Source organism: Nilaparvata lugens, chromosome 13 (assembly GCF_014356525.2).
Source record: "Nilaparvata lugens isolate BPH chromosome 13, ASM1435652v1, whole genome shotgun sequence".
NCBI classification, from domain to species: domain Eukaryota; kingdom Metazoa; phylum Arthropoda; class Insecta; order Hemiptera; family Delphacidae; genus Nilaparvata; species Nilaparvata lugens.
Window position 1 is genome coordinate 25,539,027 of NC_052516.1, and position 21,355 is coordinate 25,560,381.

Sequence of the window (21,355 nt, forward strand, 5' to 3'; positions counted from 1 at the left end):
ATCCCTGGTTCCTTTTCCCCTTCTGAAACCAAATTGCACTTCACCAAGTGAACCATCAAGTTTACTATACAATCATGCATGTTGTGTCATAATAATACTGAGGGAGATGTCCACAAGCTCGTAGGCTTGTGCGAGGATAATAATGTGTCATCGAGAGTCTTCGAACAAAAAAAGCTGTTTGTCAGCAGCTTCTAACATAAAATGTACAACGAAAAGCAATAAATAAACCATTGGGAAATTACAAATTATAATGATACAAAGTAATTTAATCTCAAATGGAGCAGCGAAGAAAAATAAACAACAAAAAACGTACTTATACTACAACCTAAACTCAAAAAAATGTTGCTCGAAGCCTTTCGCAGTGATGACACAACAATTTTGAACTGAATTTAATCAGCTGGTGGCTTAAACTCGAAATGTAACACATTATAACAAACGAGACTTGATACGGATTTAATCCAGTTTAGAATGAAATTTAGTTTAAACTGTTATTGTACAAACTGCCCTTTGTGGCCAGCCTTGGGGTCACATGCAACATCTACGTTTAAAGCTAAACCACCGTTACATGTAGATATGGTTGCATTTATCATAATGTGTTTCATTCGGGGTTTAAACAAACAGCTGACATTTCTCCGTTTAAACCAAGTACCTGCGTACGAGCCTTAGTCTCTAGATAGTCAGGCAAAAGACCTCTAAGCCGTAGGAGAGTTCTTGTTTATAGACTTAGGTATATTATGTTTTGGAAAATAAGATTTAAGATATTATAAGTTGAATTACCTTATCATTGCGCTCGCAGAGGAACTTGAGTCGCTGCTCCTTCTTGTGCATGAAGACGCCGTCAAGGTGGCCCGTCTCCACGCTTCGGATCTCGATGGCCTTGTTGCCCCAACCCATGATCTGTCCCGTGCCAATGTAGGCCACCGATGTCGGCATCTCGCCCCATTGCAGCACTATGTTCTTCGACACCTTCGGCAGCAAACAAACAGATGAGTACAAATGACTAATGAGTAAATCATACACAATACATCGAACAGTCCGGGTCCTGTGGCTTTGCCTATCGGCGGAGGGCCACTAGTCTACAATACTACCCATTCAAAAACTTCGAACATTTTTGAAAATTTATCATTCCATAAGCAACAGATTATGCTCTTTTGTATCTTCTCAAAAGCAACGTGTTGCATCCGAGAAGATAAACCTATCACCATGCTCTTTCCATTGTTGGTGATACGTTGTAATTCTCTCATTCAATCTCTGTGTGTAGGGAGCTTCCTCCATCTAGGGATCTAGGGTCTCTGAAGCCAGATGTTTTTGCAAATCAGTGAATATTACACCGTGAACCATAACTTGCCTATATGCGGTTTAAAAGTCACGGAGGCAAAGCTACGGGACGCGTACTGTACATCTATAAGGTGATTATTTACGTTAAACGGAAGATTTTAGCTAGTAATGCCGATACTCATGGATATAATACAAGAGATAGAGGAGACTATGCTTCACTACAGCACAGAACAGCTCTTTTTGGAAAACCCTTACATTTATGGGCCTCAAATTTAATAGAAAACTTCCAACTCATTTGAAAAATCGTAAAGATCTCGATGTTTTCGTAAGGAGTTGAAAAGCTTTTTGATGGGTGGAGTATTCTATACCAGGGAAGAGTATGTGTGTAGAAAAAGTTCCTATGTTCCTAAAAAGTGACTTTTTTATTCTATTGTTTGTGTTTTCTACACCATGGAAGAGTATGTGTGAAGAGAGTTTTCCTTCATGTGACTTTTTATTCTTTTTTGTATTATGTGTTACAAATTTCTGTTCTCTGATAAGAGTCTCTGGGAACAGACTAACACATAAGTTATTCTTGAAATATGAGGCAGATGTCTTAGTAAAATTAATTGAGACACCTACCTTGCCGTAGGTGTTGACATAGACTCCCTCGTTATCGTAGCAGAGCAGGAGCTGCATTCCATTGGAGTTGGGTAGGGCCACTATGCAGTGCGGTGAGATGGCACCTTGCGTCTAAAACAAAAACAAATTAATATTTATTTATTAATTCATTTGATAAAATATTTCAATATTAATTAAATATATAGATTTTCAATAGAAAATAAATCAATGAATAAGTTGTTATTATTATTAGCTTATGGCATATCATTATAGGCGCACACAAATACATAATGTAGTCAAAGAAAAATCTGATCATGAGACTGTTGTCAGGTTAGACCATAATAAGACCTTATGAAATCTTATAACCCAATATGAGACCTTATAATAAATACATATCAAGACTTAATGCTTTGAAGCCAAAACATGATGTGTCCAAGGAATATTATAATATATTATTGGGTTGCTTACATGTTTGGGCAGATATATGTCGTAGACAGAGGCCGAGTCAAGGTCGACCGCGTGGAATCCGTCAGCTGATCCGTAGATGACTTTCAGTCTTGTGCCCTCTTCCACCGTTAGGTCGACTAACAGAGGTCGGTGTGCTAGCTCGCCAAACGACTGAAATCACCACAAAAATAAAATAAAGTACTGCATGACAAACAACTGAAACAGAGTTCTATTATCAAAACGCAGCGAAGAATATGTCAGAGAATAGCAGATAGTTGAGAGAAAAACTGCAGAATATAAAAAAGGTTTAAAAATACTATTTTGGAAGATAACAAAATGTTTAGAAAATAGAATTGCCACACACTACTTAAAAAATTTGGAGGATAACAAAGAGTTTAGACCATAAAATGTTAGAAGATAACAGAACGTCAGGTATAATGTAACTGAAAATACCAAGAGTTTAGACACAAAATATCAAATAATAATAGAGAGAATAGGGGTATTCACAAAGTTGGAGTTAGCTGGCTAAGACGAGCTATTCGCTAACTCCTGCTATTTGCTAAGCCAGTGTTAACTCAATGCTATAGTGGTAGGCTACGTTAAAAAAATTAGCAGACGAGATAGCAGATAGTTTGAGTCCGCTAACTCTAGCTAACTCTGTTAAAACGGCAGCCATATTTGTTTTGGTCATATTTGGTAGCAAAAGTGAGGTTATAAACTTTGAGTTACACAAATTATCCGCTTGGATCGCTACTGCAGTTAGCTAATAGCAGATGGTTTCATATGGGGCGTTCACAATCCAGAGTTATCAACAAAATAGCACTTTAGCTGGCTAAAACAACATTGTGAATACCCCTAGTATATTCACCAGGACTAGAAATTTCATTTGAATTTTAAAATACTGTGTGAAATAGTTAAACAATTTCAAATACTCAGACAATATATCAGTTAAGAAAATGAAGGTACACAGAGAAAATGAATATACTCTGTTTAAAATGTTAATTACTATAACATCCTACTAAATTCAAGATTTCTAGTTTCTTCATCTGGACATAGAATTGGACTCAAGTACTTGGAAGTGAATATACAACCTATCTTTTGGAAATTTTACTATTTTTAGAATTTGAGAGAAGTATTGGGATAGCATTTTGCTCTCGCCCAGGAGATTTTCATAGGATTTACGCCCAGGATTTTTCTCCAATTTTCATGTTTACCAAGATCTGTAATTGTATTGATGAATGAATGAATGAATTATTCACCTTGAAGGCCATGAATTTGTGGTAAGGTTTCGGTGCCCAGGCGTAGATTTCGATGCTGTCTTTCAGTGCAATCACAAGGAACTTTATCCTCTCGTATTTGACGATACGAAAGTGTACAGCACCCTGTATATCACCCACGTTTATCCAGCCGTTTCTTCGTTCAACTTGCTGCAACACAAAACAAAACAAATAATTGGAATTATTCATCTTGATAGATGCGAAAGCTATAGCCTATTCGTACTTCTAAATAATGAAATTCTCTACTTAAACGAATAATTAATATATTTATTACTTTGATATTTTATTATATTATATTGTCACATGGCAAAATGATGTGCTAAACGACTGTCAGAAGAACAAATAACTCTTCTCTGTTCACCTGTACAGTGGAGTTTCGACTGCAGAGCTACGTTCATCGTTCAAGCCACAGCCACTAACATCCAGGTTTCGACTGTACAGACGTATCAGCCAGCCTTAGGGCCAAGCCATACAAAACGTTTTTCAGACGTTTTTAAACTGCGTTCTTAGTGTTGGCAGAGCAGGAAGCTCTGCGATTGGCTGATTATCAGTTGATTTCCGAACGCCAACCCAATCAGCTAATAACCAGGCAATCGGAGAGCTTCCTGCCCTGACAACATCAAGAACGTCGTCTAAAAATACGCTTCGTATAATTTGGCTCGTTGAGATTCATTGAAATGGCATCTGAGTTCTTCAGAAACAATACATTTGTCAAAACAACATTATTCATCTGTAACCAAATCATTTTATACTGTTAGTAACCGATACTGTTCATTTAATAACTTCCAATTAAAATTTTTACAAGTACAATTTCAGCAAGTCACCAGTCAAATGACCAATACCGTAGAGAAAATATAGGATAAGAAGATCCCATGTTGAAGGCCGTTCATGTTCAAATCGTCAACGTTTGTTCAAGCCGATAGCCCACGTAGTTTTTGATATTGGTAGTCTATCATTCTGTGCCCTTCATACACTTTCACCCGGCCACAACAGTTGACAATAATAATAATTATCATGATTATGATTATTATTTGCTGCGTAAAACCACATAGTTGAAGCGGAGCTCAAGTGACATGCAGCATGTCAAGTTCAGAACTGGATTCCTGTGAATACATTGTAGCACCCTCAATGGTATATGAACATGCCTAAACCAATTTAGTCAATTTAGATAAAAACATTCTACAGCCCCCACGTACCCTGATATCCTCTGGTATGCAATTAAAATACTCAAGTCCAGCATAATAGGGTATTTTCTCTAGAAATGTCAGCCTGTGAATCAGCAACTGAATTCTTTCCTCGAGCTTGAAATAACAGTGAAATTTGGAACACAAACGCTCTACACCATGGGATATCTTCTTAAGCTATCTTTTCTCTATTATAATACTGTACTCAATATTGATGTAATTTGACAAAGTTTATAAAATCAAATAAATTTATGTAAAATGTACATAACTCACATCGCAAACTTCGTCAGCTCTATGATAATACTGTACTCGAATATGTTCTAATGTGACAATTTATAGAATAACTTTATCGTTCAGCCTCACAGGCTAATTATTTTTGAGGAAAAAACTAGCCTACATAGGGACAAAATTTATCGAACAAGTTACTAATAATATAGATTTTAAAAGCATGACTCTCAAAAACGATCTGTATAAGTTCCTTGTTGAAAAAAGTTTTTATAGTGTAAATTAATTTTTATTTGACAATTATGTATGATATCATATAGGCTATATCTACATTTTTATGTATTATGTTAAATATTGAAGAGATTTTTTTGTACTTGAAATAAAAATAAAAATAAATAAAAATATTCTATTCTATTAATACATTTCTGAAAAAATGTACATGACTTACATCGCTGACTCCGTCAGTGCGCAGAATCTTCGACTTGAGCCAGGAGAGGTAGTAGACGCGGACGCGGTTCTTCTTGCCCGATACGGTGACCAGGATGTTCTGACCTTCGAGCACTTCCATCTGCTGGAACTTGCGCCGCGATATCAGCTGGTAGACCTTGCCCTGTCCGCTGCGGTCGAGCAGCATCAGGCCTGTTTCAGTGCCGATCAGCAGGTTCACGCCTGACAAAAAAGCCACATTTTATCAATCTCACAATCAGAATAACATAATATGTAGTCGTCCCACAAGGGATCCATCAATTTTTAGCATTATTTATTAGCTAAAAATTAAAAACAACTTGTGAAAGTGCAAATTTTTAGTGAGAAAAATGAGGAACCCAAGACATAACCTATAAACTTGAGTGTTGATAGGAAATGACATTGGGTAATACGGCAAGGCAGAACATCCGAAAGGATCTCTCTGCCGATAAAAGCCATAAGAGTAAGAGTAAAACCAACATGAATCGCTTCAACAACTTGAACAGCTTTAAGTTGAAACAAACTTTCAGATACGGTCAGAACACATTTTTCGAGCCACCTTCAGAGCTCGTGATGATCACAAGCAACTTGAGGGATAAGATAACATTACTCACCAGTGAATTATTGAATTATCCATTATTGCATTATATTTTGTTCCCATTCAAACAAATTAACAATATATTATAGTAAGCATCAATAATACAACATTTCGAAAGAACATACCCTAGACCCAACTTGTACCTGACATCAAAAACAGTGTCAACCTTCAAATTTAACAACTTCATATTCTGAACATAAAATGTTTTAAATAACATTCTATTTATAAATTGATTTAGAATTTGAATAAAAAACACACTACAAAAAATACAACACACTACAGTATTACAGTCAGACAAAAATTGTCTCCAAACATTTCTCTCTATAACCTTTTCTGAGCGTTCATTGCCTGGACTATATCATATGTTAGCTCTAGATTAATCAGTCTTCAAAAAGGCTGTGATGACTATAAAGGCATCTCGCAAGCAACCATTCCAGGTAAAGCAGCGTCAAGTTTGTGAAGCAGCCTTTCTTCATTTACGCAACTGGTAAACGACACACTTTGGTGAAGATCAACTTCATAAGTACGCACTGAAAGCTTGACCAAAGATTTTGAAGAGGCGATCCATGGGAGCTAGATACTAGTTTTGCACCAGTCGTGTGACATTCAACAATTTACCACTGGAGCTAGAACAATTTACCGCTTTTAGTGTTCCCACATCGAGCCCAATAAATAAGAGCTATTTTCCATCTGTTAACTTGATTCTTAATAATTATTTTACTACTTCAATCAATAATTTAATGTGAAAGGTGAAGTTCTAATCAATTTGAAAATTTTCTCTGCCTCCCACTTGTTTATTTGAACTCTTTTTATTTTCAACTCTCTTTGAATTGAACTATCCTATTGAGGTATCCTGAAGAGTCGACAGTAAGTGAAATGAAAATTAAATTTCGAGATTCATAAGTTAAACAAATTTGACAAACTAATAAGTTGATACCAATTTTTAGAGTGAAATTTAAAATATCGAGATTCGACTGTGAATGAAATGAAAGTTCATCTAATGATGAATACTGAGATATTGCAATTAATAATTATTAATTCATCTAATGAAATTTGACAAACCAATTATGGCAACTCACCCCACAAGGCAGCGCACAGTATCTCCGAGTTGAATCGCTTCTTGTACTTGCGTATCTCGGGCGTGTCACTGGCCAGATCGTGTGAGGTGGGTGTCACATTCACGTTGACGTGTGACTCGCGTCGTGAGCCGCCCGATCCGCCCGCCCCGAAGCCGAACGTCAGGAACGAGCGCTGCTTCTGCTGCAGATCATAGCCAACAAATGACGACAACTGCGCATGCGCCGACGACTGTTGCTGGCTGGCCACCGCTTGCCGGTACTGCAAAACGCAACACAACGCAACGCCTAGCTAGCTGTCCTACTCTTGTTATTTTAGTATTTTTAATTATTATCATTTTTACTAGGCCCATACTTTATTATTATGTAATTGATATATTATTCGTTACTATAAGTTTCATTTATGCAAGGTTTTCTATTAGGTATTTTATGTTTTGTTCTCAGTTTTTCCTTCAATTTAATAGAATGACAAGCGATTTTAGACCAGAGTGACTGCTCCACAATCATACTGGGTCCGTTACCATTATACGTTTCATAATCCGATTATATTAAGCGAGCAATTTCTGTATAATTTGTATATATTTTTATATATGGTTATTTATGTTTAACGGATCTTGAAAACGGCTCTAACGATTTTCACGAAATTTGGAACATAGTAGGTTTATGATAATTCATCCTTGGCTGAAACAGCTGTGGATAGTAAAAAAGTGAGTGAGCGAGTGAGTATGTGAAAAATCAAAATATCGCATCCCCGAAATTCATAAAGATGACATATAGCCAGCTGTGAAATATAAACACGATCATTTTAGAGGATTATGTTCTGTTTATCAATAAATAAAAATAACGAAAATATCGGTGCCCCGATATTAAGGTGCGTACAGACTTTCGCTCTGCTCCGCAACCGAACGTCACTCCAGCAAAGCGATTGATGATCGACCGGGGAGCAAGAGTGGTTCGACCGGGGAACGCGAGAAGATCTAACATCTTCCGTAACGTTCATGATGGGTGCGCGGGCGGAGCGACTGTGGTACGATGGAGGAACGAGGGCGGTACGAAGGCGGAGCGTGCTCGGTGCGGGTTGGAAGTGCGTATATGTGTACGCAGCTTTAGATTGGCAATAATTTTAGTGAGTGAGATAGTATTTGAATTATTTATATGCTTGTAACTTTTTTAAAAATGAGATTGAATCAATCAGATGATACGTGTTTTTAATATTATGTATCTTTAGAACATTGTGACGTTTCCGATTGTATAATGTATATACTTAAAGGAATAAAACCTATTCTATTATATTAAATCGTTCGCTCTGAGTAAACATAATGATCCAAGGGTATCAATATTATTATTACAGCTTTCAAACGAAACGTTTTTTTGTCGTAGAGTTTGAGTGAAATTCAATATTTTCAAGAATAATTCTCATTTTTCAAGATTTTGGTGATTTGATTTTATGTTGATTTAGGAGAAGTTGAGGAAGAGATAACAGTAGTGATATAACAGAGGAGGAGGAGAAGGGGGAGGAGAAGAAGGTGAAGGTGGAGGAGGAAGAGGGGAGGAGGTGAATGAGGAAGAGGGGCAGGAGGAGGTGGGGGTGGAAGAGGTGGAGGAGGAAGAGGGGAGGAGGTGAATGAGGAAGAGGGGCAGGAGGAGGTGGGGGTGGAAGAGGAGGAGGAGTAGGAGGAGGAGGAGGAGTAGGATTGGGAGGAGGAAGTGGAGGATGAAGAGGTGGAGGAGGTTGATGAGGAAGAGGAGGAGGTGGAGGAAAGAGAGGAGGAGGAGTAGGAGGAGAAGGAGAAGAAGAGGAGTAGGAGGAGGAGTAGGAGAAGGAGGATGAGGAGGGGTAGGCAGGGGAGGAGAAGGAGGAGGAGGTTGAGGAGGAATAGGAGAAAAAAAAGAAGGATGTTCTTGATTAGTAGGTGACAAAACCTTGCTTTCTTCAATCAAAACTGGGATTATCAGATGAGCTGACCATTTATTTATAGTTTATTATATTTTTCGGCTATTCGATATTGTATCTCAACTATTTCTTATTGGTACCTTATAAAATAGTTTCTGGAGTTTCTAGGTGACACAATCTCTTTCTTCACTCGAATGTTGAGTTACAAGGAAACTTCATAAAAGATCCCCAAGGGAGATAGGACAAAAACGAAATGAGAAATAGGGGGTTATAACAACAAGAATAGATAAGTCATATGAATATTTTTCAATAGTCATGGATATTTTCTAGTGAATATACTCCCAGAATTCTCTATAAGAACACAAGAAGTGAATTACATTGAACATTAAATTGGCCAAGAAAATATGAACAATTCGAGAGCCTTTTTGATTTTCTGTTCACTTTTGATTTCATTTTATTTCAAGATATCTATTTTATTTTAAGAAAATATGAACAATTTGAGAGCCTTTTGATTTTCGGTTCACTTGTGATTTTATTTTATATCTATTTTATTTTAAGAAAATATGGACAATTTGAGAGCCTTTCTGTTCACTTTTGATTTTATCTATATTTCTTCGGATATTTATCTATTTTCCTCAACATTGTCTAGAGAAATAACTTGGTTAAATAATATCGAATTGATCAAGTAAATAAAAACTCTAGCAATCCTATCCCTTTTGGTCACTAGCTTGGGATTATTCAAATATTTACGGTGATATTTTTAATTTATTTTTCAATGTTTCTTGTAATATTTTCAAACACTAGTAGGATTGTATGCGTGCATGCGTGCGTTAGTACAAGCCCAGCCAGCAGCCAGCTCAATATTTACAATTTTCACAACAAAATACAAGTACAGTTTTTACAAGGCGTGCTAAAATGTGACGTATTCAAGATTAGTTATTCAGATTGATAAAAAATATCAAATATCACAAAATATAGCACTGCAGAAATAGTATTCAAACAGAAAAATGTATAAAACTTATCAAAAGCATCACCAAAATCAGACACAAGAACTCGTGAAACAAAAACATAAATTTTCAAATCAGAGTTTCTAGACTCAAAAAAAAACTAATACTCATAATATGTAAAGTACACTATGTATAAAGTATTATATTTGATGCGAAAATACGATCTTTTATAATTATTACTAACATTACTGTGAAATCAAGTGTGGTTTATATTGTTGATGTTATAGATAAAACTAAATATTCAAGAATAATTACTATTTTCATGGATTTCTATTAATTTATAATTAAATCATTTCATCCAAACACAAGAATTCTTTTCTAGAATAATATCATAGGAATTTTGTCTTTCCAACACGTATTATAAGAAAAAATTATTCTTACAAAAAGTTTTAAATGTTGTAATTGCATATGAATTAGTAATTATCTAATTAGTTGTTTCAGTTCGCAACTGTATTGACTGAGGAGCTCTCTTGGAAGTCATATTAAGATATGTTAATCAATAGTTAAATTTTGAAAAATTAATTGAAGGTATATTATTTTTTCAATACAGTACAACAAAATTATTAATTTCAAAATAATTAATTAGTTGTCAAAATATTTCTATGCTCAAGAGGTGTTATTAATTTTAATTATTTACATATGAACTTTAATACTTTAACAATAAAAAAATTTTAATTGTTAATTTCTCTAAATCATTCTCAATCGGATATTAGAATTAGCTAGTTGATAGAATAGACTTATTGGTAAAACGTTTTTGTTATTTGAATTAGAAAATATTCACATTTTAGATATAGAGCTTTTCATTTGAAGTAGATCCAACAAGATAATAATTTTTATCGGTGACAAAGAGAATAAAAACATGTTATAGTATTCGATGTATTGGAATACGAAATGTATATAAATAAAAATAATATTCATTAAAATAACTGAGTTAATTATTATTGATATATATATAAAACAAATTAAACAATAAAATATATAACATTAAGATTTCAGCTACAAATTTATAAAACCCACTTCAAGTTTTATAAAATAGTTCTACAAAACAACAATCACGTACAATTGAAATATATCGAGTGAGAAATGGAAAATGTAATTAATGAATTACAGCCAAGAACTGTAATGGAGAAATTGTCAACTAATAAAGAATTCAAAAATAGTGAAGCCCTTGTAAATTGTAGTCAATATAGAGCAATTACTACCGAATAAAGAATTTATAATCTATTTGTGTATTATTTCATTCATGAGTAAATTTAATAAAATTTTCAAAATTTCAAGCAAGAGCAGTGCCAGCTTACTAAGAAATAGCAGCACAAATGTTATCAAAAAGTGTATAAATGTCTAAAATTCTAAAAAATCTATTAATAATAATCTAAAAACTTGATAAATATTAATTTCTTGAAGTGCACAATTGATAAAAACCGGTAAGAGAACGTTTTAGTCCCCAAGGAATTAGTGAACACTATTAGAATCAAATCAAAATCATTAGGAAAACTTAAAAAACAATTTAAACTGCAAATTAGTTTCTAGATGGTTTCAAATATAAGTTGAAAACGGGAATACTGCATAAACGTTTTAATTATTTTGTTAGGTATGATAATTACCTCTTCACTAGTGGACTTATCCTGTCGTTGATTGGGAGTACCAGGTGAGGACGATGCCTAAAATATAATAAAATAATAATTTGATAAAATTATAATTAACATATATTTAAGTAAATTAAATTAAACTAATCTATCATTGAATCCATAACATATCCATACTTAATTCACATTTTCATGAATTTCTATGAGTAATCTCTTTTTATGACCAATGTTTTTAGAAATGTTTTTTTTCAAAAATGTTCTTTCTCGATTTGATTTCAGAATCAGATAATTTAATAATAATCTACAAACAATAATTTGTTTTTATATATGAATGGATCTATCAATGAATCCATAACATATCCATACAAGCCTTAGCGAGTGTGGATAATAATTTCTCTATTGCAACCCTTTGCTTTGAATATAACATATTATACTCTCGCTTTTATTTTTAGGGCTACTGAAGTAATTGAAACACAGTAAAATATAACAAGTAAGCTTTCATTTTATCACAAAACAACTTTAGAGAGGTCCACGTTATAATGACAGTGGATAAAGATAGGAGAACAGTGTTGCCGATCTTCTCTGCCTTGCCACTACCTTCTATACAGAATAGATGATACCTCATGATAGCTCATACCGGTATATCTGATGTAATATTAACTATTCATTCTTGTTTAAAATAATAAATTATATCTTATTCGCAAAGAAAATATATCCTTCAACGATTCAATAATATATTTTCACAATTGAGATTAACTATTTTGTTAATAGATTATATTTCTACATTGTTCAAAAACGATCTGGTATCGTTGCGGAGCTAGAAAAGTTTAACGTCATCTGCTTTGTCGAATGATAGTCAAGGATAGCAACACCAATGTTAATCAAATACTGTCATTATAACGTGAACTTCACTATAATTTCAACTCTTCAACAATAGCTATTTTCAAGTGATTTAGGCCCGCCGCAAAGTGGACCCACGCTAATCCACGAAAAGCAACCCACGCCGTGCGATGTTTTGTAAACCATTGCTAGGTTTCTCTAGACATCTGTGTAATACATACAACGAATAATCCACTTGTCAGCTGATTGATTATGAATAATTCTATAGCAATGGTTTACAAAACATCCCACGGCGTGGGTTTCTCATCGTGGATTAGCGTGGGTCTACTTTGCGGCGGACCTTACATTTTTATTTCTTGGAGTTGTGTGTGGTTTACACTGTGTGTGGTACCAAGAGATTTAGGCCCGGTTGCACAAAAGCCGGTTAAATTTTAACCGTGATCAATTTCACGAGAAACAATCAGAGAAGGCTTTTCTGAGAAGACAGCTTCTCTGATCTCGTGGAATTAACCACGATTAAAATTTAACCGGCTTTTGTGCAACCGGCACTCACACTTGAAGATTACTCTTGAAGAATTAAAAGTAGTTGTGTTGTAATAAAATAAAACTGTAACTTTCATATATTGAAAGTTGTTTTAACCTGGATTGTATTTGTATATTAATAAATAAATAAATGAATATATATTTTATAAATCTTTCAATGGCTTTCATTGTGTTTCATGGAATATTATGTGGGAAATCTCCTAGAAATTGACAAGAATAAAGAATTGAATGTTTCTGTACCTGTGTGAGGAGATCAGGTAATACGGAGCTGGTCCTAGAGCCTGGAGTACCCAGTTGGCCGGGAGATGAGTCCATGCGGTGCAAATCGCCTCTGCGGTCATCGCGGCTCTGATTCTGCAATCAAATCGAGAAGGAACATTTTTGAAAAAAAAATTTCTAAACACACAGTTCATAGAAATAGATTACTCATACGAATTCATAAAAAGTGGAGTACCTCTCACCAAGAGAGGTTTATTCTGTTTGTGAATTGAACTGGTATTTCTCACTAAGAGATGTATTTATCTCTAACCAAGAGAGGTTCATCATCCTTCTCACCAAGACAAGCACCTCTTCCCCAGATAGGTGCATTCTTCTTAAGGGTTCATTAACTTTTCTTAAGGTGCAATTCTAAAGCTACAACTCTACGAATCTAGCCGTGCGACTGCTATTAGCTGCTATAGATTCTATATCGATATACATAGACTATACAGTAATAGACTACACAGCCTTCAATACAGAGGAGCGGTTAGAATTGTAGAGTCGTGCCAAGGAATTGCAACTTCACAAGTACTAGTTGAGTTAATTAAAAGAGATACCTCTTAGCAACAATCTTATTTATAATCTATAGAAGTACTAGTTAAATTCATCAAGAGAAATAACTCTTAACAATCTTATTTATGCTCAGTTCTAGAAGAATAGATTTCTAACGTATTTTGATAATGAAATCATTGAATTTGATGATCAATCATGATCATTTGATAATGAATCATGAATGTTCAATCCATGGCTCTGATTCTTCAATGAAATTGGTTACACAAACATTTCAATAATCCAATTTGAAAACCACACACCTCTAGATATGAAAAATGTATTGGTAACTCACAACTAATTTACTCTAAGCTCAGTCCCAGTCCCAGAGATATTTTTAAATAATCCTAATGATGAGAACATTAAAGATTTTTCATACAAGATCTAATTTTGAAATCAAATTGAAGAAGAACATTTGAAAAATCCTATTCAAAAATGGCCATAGGCCTAAGTCTCTATTAATCCATTAAAAGTTTAGTGGTACGGTACCATAGAGAAAGCAGATATCTGTTGATGTCAAAGAATTAAATTTTCAAATATTGTACATACTATGTTCTATCCTAATGGGAATATAAATTCATTATAATTTATTTGAGAAGATGCACATAAGAACAGTTTTTATGAGAAATATTCTTCTGCAATATGAAAGTTGGATGAATTGGCCTACTGATGATAAATCATCTTAATTAATTATGTTGAGCAGAAAATGTAAAAATCTGTTTACACTCCAGAATTGAGCAGCTCCACACGCAGTGTTAAATCCAAAGCCCTGATTCGAGTAAATTTCCAGTTTGGATTGAAATTGAAAAATCTCTACATAGATCTTAATAGAGAATGTTTTCCTGCAGAGTTCTCAATATATAATATTTTCCTGCAGAGATAATATTTTCCTGCGGAGTTCTTAATAGATAATATTTTTCTTGACGCAAGACGTCATCATGAGGCAGACCTTTAGATTTACCGCAGCTTGTGGAGCCACTGAGGGACTAAACACAAACTTATACTAAAAATGAAGAAAATTTCACTTATTCTTTTGAGGTAGCAAATATTTATAATTCGTTTTGTATGATTTATCAACTTGATCCAACTTACATTCTATCATATATTGATACTCGCTAATCAAAATTCTATGGAGAATTCCAATACTTGTGAAAAAACTGATAGTAGACGTTTCGTAAACTAATAAACGACGTGGGGTAAACTATAGTAGACGAAATATTAACTAATTACATTGACGATGATCAATCAATCACACAATTTAGTTTGGACAAAACTTAAAAAAAGACAGAATCAATTCAATCCTAAAACTGTACTATGCATTACATATTGCTTCTACGGTAATAAATAATATATTACCCTATTACTGAACTACTGATGGTGAATTGTGAAAAAACATAAAATATATGAATGTAAAAATAACAAACACTAAAAACAAATAGCAAAATAAAATATTAGCACGATGAGCAGTTTGTGCAGCACACAATACAAACATACAGCCAATACAAACACAAACATGCAACAAATAAATTAAAAACAAACAAACATATACATTCCAAATTAATGTGCAAGAATATCATACAAACAAACAGTGCAATTATTACATATTCAATTATGTATACATTACCTAAATGGGTATAAAAATTGAAGTTTTTTATTTATGAACAAATATTAGATGTTAGTAAGACAAATTCATACAAAACACTTACAATCAAAAAAGCATAAAGATCAACTTCACATTTGACCTAGTTTGTATCACAGAACGTTTGTGAATGTTTTTAATAACACCTCTATTTGCTTTAGTTTATTTATAAGTTTAGACAATTGGTCATATCCTGGATTTCTTCTTAAAGATATCTAATACATTTCTGAACAATGCATTTTGGTTTAACAAGGCATTTTTGGTTTAGATAACTTATTCTCGGCTTTGCTTGATTTTGAAGCATACTAATAATCTTTATTCCATTCCTTGTAATAGTAACATATTTAAAAATGATAGGCCTATATAGAATACAATTTTCTGATTGATTTTGTAATTTTGAGACAAAACTAAACATTTTATTTGTTACAATCGTAGCCTACATCTAAATGTATTTTTAGTATCCTTTTCAAATGCTATCGATATTTCCTTTCATTTATTTCGTAGTGTACAATTATCTAAAGGAATAACTGTCCAAAACTGACCCATCTCCAATTTATATTATCTTAATATAGTCCAAGGAAAAATAGAGGTTATCATGGTTCAAAGTATCCTACATTGCCAAATAGTATGAGCTAAATTTAAATGTAATTTAAATGTATCGGTTCCTTTCTTGTAATTAAATCAATTTTTAAAGAATCTTCCACTGACAAACTCTATTTTGACAGATTACTGCATTCAATGTATTAAATTATGGCGCTTTGATTTTCAATTATAATTCATTTTGAGATATTAAACGACTACAAGAATGTAATACGTTACACAACAATTCTAGTAATTTTTGAAAATTCGTTGTTTCATAACCTACCAATTCGACAGATGTCAATAACTAATATACATTTCGTGTATCAAAAGTTAATTTTATTACAATATCATAAAAAATTGTGTAAATTTCAATTTCATTATTCCACCATAGCAAAATGTAATGATCCAATTGTGATTTGAAACTCTGGAGATAACCCGAATGCTGCTTCTTAAACAGTTCATTACCAAAAACAATTTTGACATACGTGTTGAACATGTACTGAAAATCTAATAATTATAGTCTATTTTTAAAAATTTTCAACATTTTCGGCTGAATGCTTATTATTATATTTTAATTTATAATTCCAATAAATAATTCCTTTACTGGTTTCTGTATCCTTTTAAATGTTCTAACACTATGCCATGCATAACAGATTCATATAAAGATAAAAATGGACCAACAATTATTATCAAGTTCATAAAGAGACGTTGCTCCAAAACATTTTTGACAAAAAAAAATGGCCAATGAATGACAATATTGGAATGCACGGACCAAAATTAAGCATAAGCTCCAAAAATTTGTTAGCAGACGTTTTAAAAAATAATCATTACAAACATTTAATGGACTTGACGTAACATTGACTCCCAAAAATGAGGTGATAAATTTCGAAAATAATGTTAATTAAAAGTTCACACCAAAAACTCAATGGAAACATACAAGCATATAGATGGCTCCTATTGAATGATATTGGATGTTTTTAAATATGAATGGTCAATAAAACGAATTGATGATTTAACATGAGTTCACTCAATACGATGATATTTAGAAAGCTAAAAATCAAATTCTGCTATTTCCATTATCAAGATAAACCTATACAGCCTTCCTAAAAGCGCTAATCTAATACCTTAAGCTTCAACTAGAGAGTTTTACCTTTCTAAACCATGGTAACTCTGTGAAGAAGTTGCGAGAGAAGGACTTGAAAAAAATTCAATAACTCTCGGATAAGTAGTCGGAATTATATAATGAAACACATTCCAAATAAAATATTGAAACATTGATCTAATTTCTATATCAGTTAATTCAATTTCTGGTGCTTGGGTGATAAGACATTGTTTGATTCATCGGTTTATTGCTATAATTTTTTTTTAATGAACAGAGCAATTAGATGGAACAAGTATGGGTCTAAACAGCTACCCAGAGGGATTTCACTCTTACTGCTTACTGAATCAATTTCAGCTAAATTAATTCAATATAAATTGAATAAAGAACAAGATTTGCCTCTCACTGTCCCTCCAAGGCAATTGCTGCATCACGACAATTTTTGAAAAGGGAAAATCAGAACTCAAAATGTGTTGTATTGAATATTTTATGCTTCAGAAAGATCCAAAAATATGAAAAGATCGGAGCAACATGGGGTCGCATTAAAATTTGGAAAAGCTTATACATATAGAGGCTGTTTTAATTGATAAAATTGAAAATCTGTTTTATTCATTTATATATTCAAATAAATAATAGTGACATCATTTTTATAAAAATTGTTTTATACCTCTCACAACTTCAGCACAAAGCACATCTCTTTTCTTCTAGCTAGCCCCGATAAAAAAGTAGAATACAATGAGAAACTAGAAGGAATCCTATAATTAACATACAGTATTAGTAGAAAACGATCAGTAGAGGAAATGGAATTGGAGAAGAATGACAATGATGATGTTGATGATGATGATGATCATAAAAGAAAGAATGCAGAATAAAAATGAGAGAAAAATGTTAGTACTGAGGACATTGGAAGTTATTGGAGATATCAAATTACTGGCACAACTTCAAAGGCTTGGAACCAAGATAGAAACTCAGGGTTATGTAGTAAAGATCAATGACTTGAACTAGTCAAGTAGAACTCGTGTACACAGGTGAATTGCAATTATTACGTCTAGTTAATATACTCAAAGAAGAGCTGTAGCCTAGTGGGTTTAATGATGGTTTGATAATCACGAGGGCCAGGGTTCGATACCTGGTCTGACAAACACATTTTTCTTGGGCCACTCTGGAGTTTCAGATGGTCACGCCTGTCGGTTTCTGCTGCCAACCAAAAGGTACCGAAAGAACGGGCAGGTCGATGTTTGGCTTTTAATTTCCATCGATGAACCACTTTGGTCTACAAAGATTTGACCATGATACAGAACATAGCGAGGAGGTCTTACGGTGATTGCATAGTGAGGAGAGGTATAGGTAGACGGAGAGGGAAGTGAGAGGTATAGGTAGAGGTGGATGGAGAGGTCGAGATAGAGGTAGAGGGAGCAACACAAATTGAGATTGGTTGATGCGCTGCTTTCACATGCGGCTTTCCTTCTACTCTAGAGCCGTAGAGCTATAGTGAGGTCCACGTTATAATGGTAGTTGAGAAAGATAGAAGAATAGCTTTGCCGATTCTCTGCCTTGTCACTGCCTTCTATGGAAAATAGCTGATGCCGGTATATTTAACGTAAACTAGATGAATCTTATTGGAAATTTGTTACTCTTTCAAACCATATCCTTAGAATTAGATTTTGACTGATAGTTTTCTAGTTATTGAAGGTTTTTCAATGATATTGGAAAATCTATATAAATCTCGTATAGAAAGTCATTTTTTTTTTTTTGGACATTATTTGCTGCAAATTTGATGTAGAACCTATGGTCTTTGGCTGTTACACCTTTCGTGGGACAATCTGTATATAATGTATCAAAACTCCATTGACAAATCCACATACCCCTCCATAGGCGATCAATGGATGATAGAAAATTAAATGAAATACTCATAAAAGTAGTGAGATTAAACCAATACTAATGGACAGTAAAGAGTAGACACCGAATGAAGCAGAAGTTGGCCAGTAATGATAGAGATTAAGGGGCAAGGTAACGGAGGGAGGGAAACAGAACGAAACAAAACAGAAAATAAAGAGAACGATAACAGCATAACATACACGCACGCGGGCGGGCGGACGTGTCCCGAGTGTGACTGACCTCGCTAGTAGTTTCAGCGGCGGCCGCTAGGCTGCTGTTCGAGCTGGCAACAGCGCCGACGGCCGAGTTGGCAACAGTGTGCCGCTGCAGTTGCTGTTTGCGCATGCGCTCTGCATCACGCGAGAACCTGGCCTCCACCTCGCGTCGTCTCGCCTCCAGGCTGTCTCTCAGTTCATGTCGGGACCTCGTCAACACAATATCGCCTTCAGTGCGCTCCCGTCTAGGTCGCGCCACCCGTCTCATCGAGCCGCCGCCATTTTGTGCCCCCTTCTGTCCCAATTTGCCCCCCTCCTCCCCAGCTCCCTCCATGAAAACGGCCGAATGGCGTGTGGACGGCACAAAGAAATCAGAGTTCTCTCTACGGAAAAACCGCGCCACATCGGCACCACTGCTCTTCTTTTTGGCTGTACTAGTCTTTATCGCCTCCTCACTATTATTACTATTGCTTCCGATGCCCTTAATGCGGTCGTTGAGTCCCTGGAAGATGCGTGAGAACCCCCACTCGTTCAGCAGCGACTGTTCGTCAACATCGGAATGCCGCTTTGAGCCGCCATTTTGTATCTGGTTCTCCTGTTGCTGCTGCTGCTGCTGTTTCTAAATTGGTAATGGTATTGGTAATAGAATACCCCACACAAGTGAATACAAAATAATATTTACAAGAAAGTTTCAAAGAAACAAGGTAAAACAAATGATTAAATAAAATTTGAAAAGTGTAGAAATTATTAAATGAAGTTTGAAAACTTGTAGAACAGTCAGCGAAATAGAGATTTTTTGTTTGTCACGAAATTGAAATTTGTCAAGTGGTATTTTAAATATAAGTAGCCTGAGAGCCTCAATTGAATCTTTGAAAATATTTTAAACATTTTTTGTGTAGTTGAGAAGTTCATATTGTGGTAATTATTCATATTAAATGAAAAAGACTAAGAAATTGTCAAAAAACCACAGATTTATTTATACTTAGAAAGACCGGTTTCGGTTATTACACCATTGTCAATCTCTGATAAACTCGCCTACTAGTATAAATTCTGCTGCTCTTGTATTTAGTTTTAGTTTATCAGTGATTGACAATGGTGTAATAACCGAAATCGGTCTTTCTAAGTATCAATAAATCTGTGTTTTTTGACAATTTCTTAGTCTTTTTCATTTAATATTTTTAACAGATGAGACACAGGATTCAGACCAATTTAGAAGACACCAACATACTAAGGTACTCTTGCACGTATTTTAAAATTTAGTAACATCAAATATAAGTTGATGGTTGTTGACAAGGTCTTTAATTTTGCTGTGAGCTTTGAGAAATTGAACTTCAATTTTAAAAAAACACTTATGGAGTGAAAATGAGCTTAAATTGGTAGTTACGATCGTTTCGACCTGTTGTTGATCATCATCAGACTGTAGGAATTTCATCTCCTTTGAGAAAGGAGATATTACTTTCCTTTAGGAGTTAATTTACTTTACTTTGAGAAACTGTTTTTCTCAAAATTTTAAATGCAGGCTCAATTTATTCAACTAGTTTAGAACTACTGTATTCTGATAATAGACAGAACACCAATGTATAGTTGCAGAACACAATTGTGTGTAATATGTCAACCAATCCTTTTTGCAAAATACATTATTTTGTGTAACTCAGAATCTTCATAATTCAATAGTTCTTCAACTTTGATATTTTTCAATCTAGTACGCATCAATAACATACATCTTTGAGAAAGATCTATACAAATGACATAAAGATGTATGTAGAAAGGACATACATCTTAACTGTATTACAACATATTTTTCAACTGATTATTTAGTAAAAGATACAAACAGAGCTCAAATTTCGCCGACTGTAGTACAATAGAAATTAGATCAGTCTACTCAAAACCTACAACCAAATAAAATGGTTACAAGCAGCTTACATCAAGACATAGAAAACTGATAAAGAATTTCATCCATACAAGATGATTGTCAAGTATTCACCTGTCACTCCAATGAAATTCAATAGAAAAGTATTATTGAGCTGTTTCTTTGAATTATTGTCATCATTATTTTGTCCAGAATGTTTAAAATTATAATTTGGATATCATCAAATAATAGAGATTTTTAGTATG

General features: G+C 34.1%; 1 protein-coding gene across 7 annotated transcripts in view; it reads right to left on the reverse strand.

Annotated features, from left to right (window-relative positions):
* Positions 1-21,355, reverse strand: part of LOC111054805 (serine/threonine-protein kinase mig-15) — a 66,593-nt gene that overhangs the window by 9,765 nt on the left and 35,473 nt on the right. For 4 of the 7 annotated variants that reach the window (XM_039440127.1, XM_039440124.1, XM_039440123.1 and 1 more), the window contains 10 exons: positions 21,264-21,270; positions 19,266-19,858; positions 13,261-13,374; positions 11,656-11,712; positions 7,154-7,412; positions 5,460-5,680; positions 3,585-3,752; positions 2,347-2,496; positions 1,900-2,010; positions 778-966 (listed from right to left, as the gene is read on the reverse strand). In XM_039440127.1, the coding sequence (XP_039296061.1) occupies positions 778-966; positions 1,900-2,010; positions 2,347-2,496; positions 3,585-3,752; positions 5,460-5,680; positions 7,154-7,412; positions 11,656-11,712; positions 13,261-13,374; positions 19,266-19,858; positions 21,264-21,270 (1,869 nt within the window). Of the gene's footprint in view, positions 1-777; positions 967-1,899; positions 2,011-2,346; positions 2,497-3,584; positions 3,753-5,459; positions 5,681-7,153; positions 7,413-11,655; positions 11,713-13,260; positions 13,375-19,265; positions 19,860-21,263; positions 21,271-21,355 lie in introns of all 7 variants that reach the window. The other 3 variants (XM_039440125.1, XM_039440122.1, XM_039440126.1) reach the window with 2 other exon arrangements.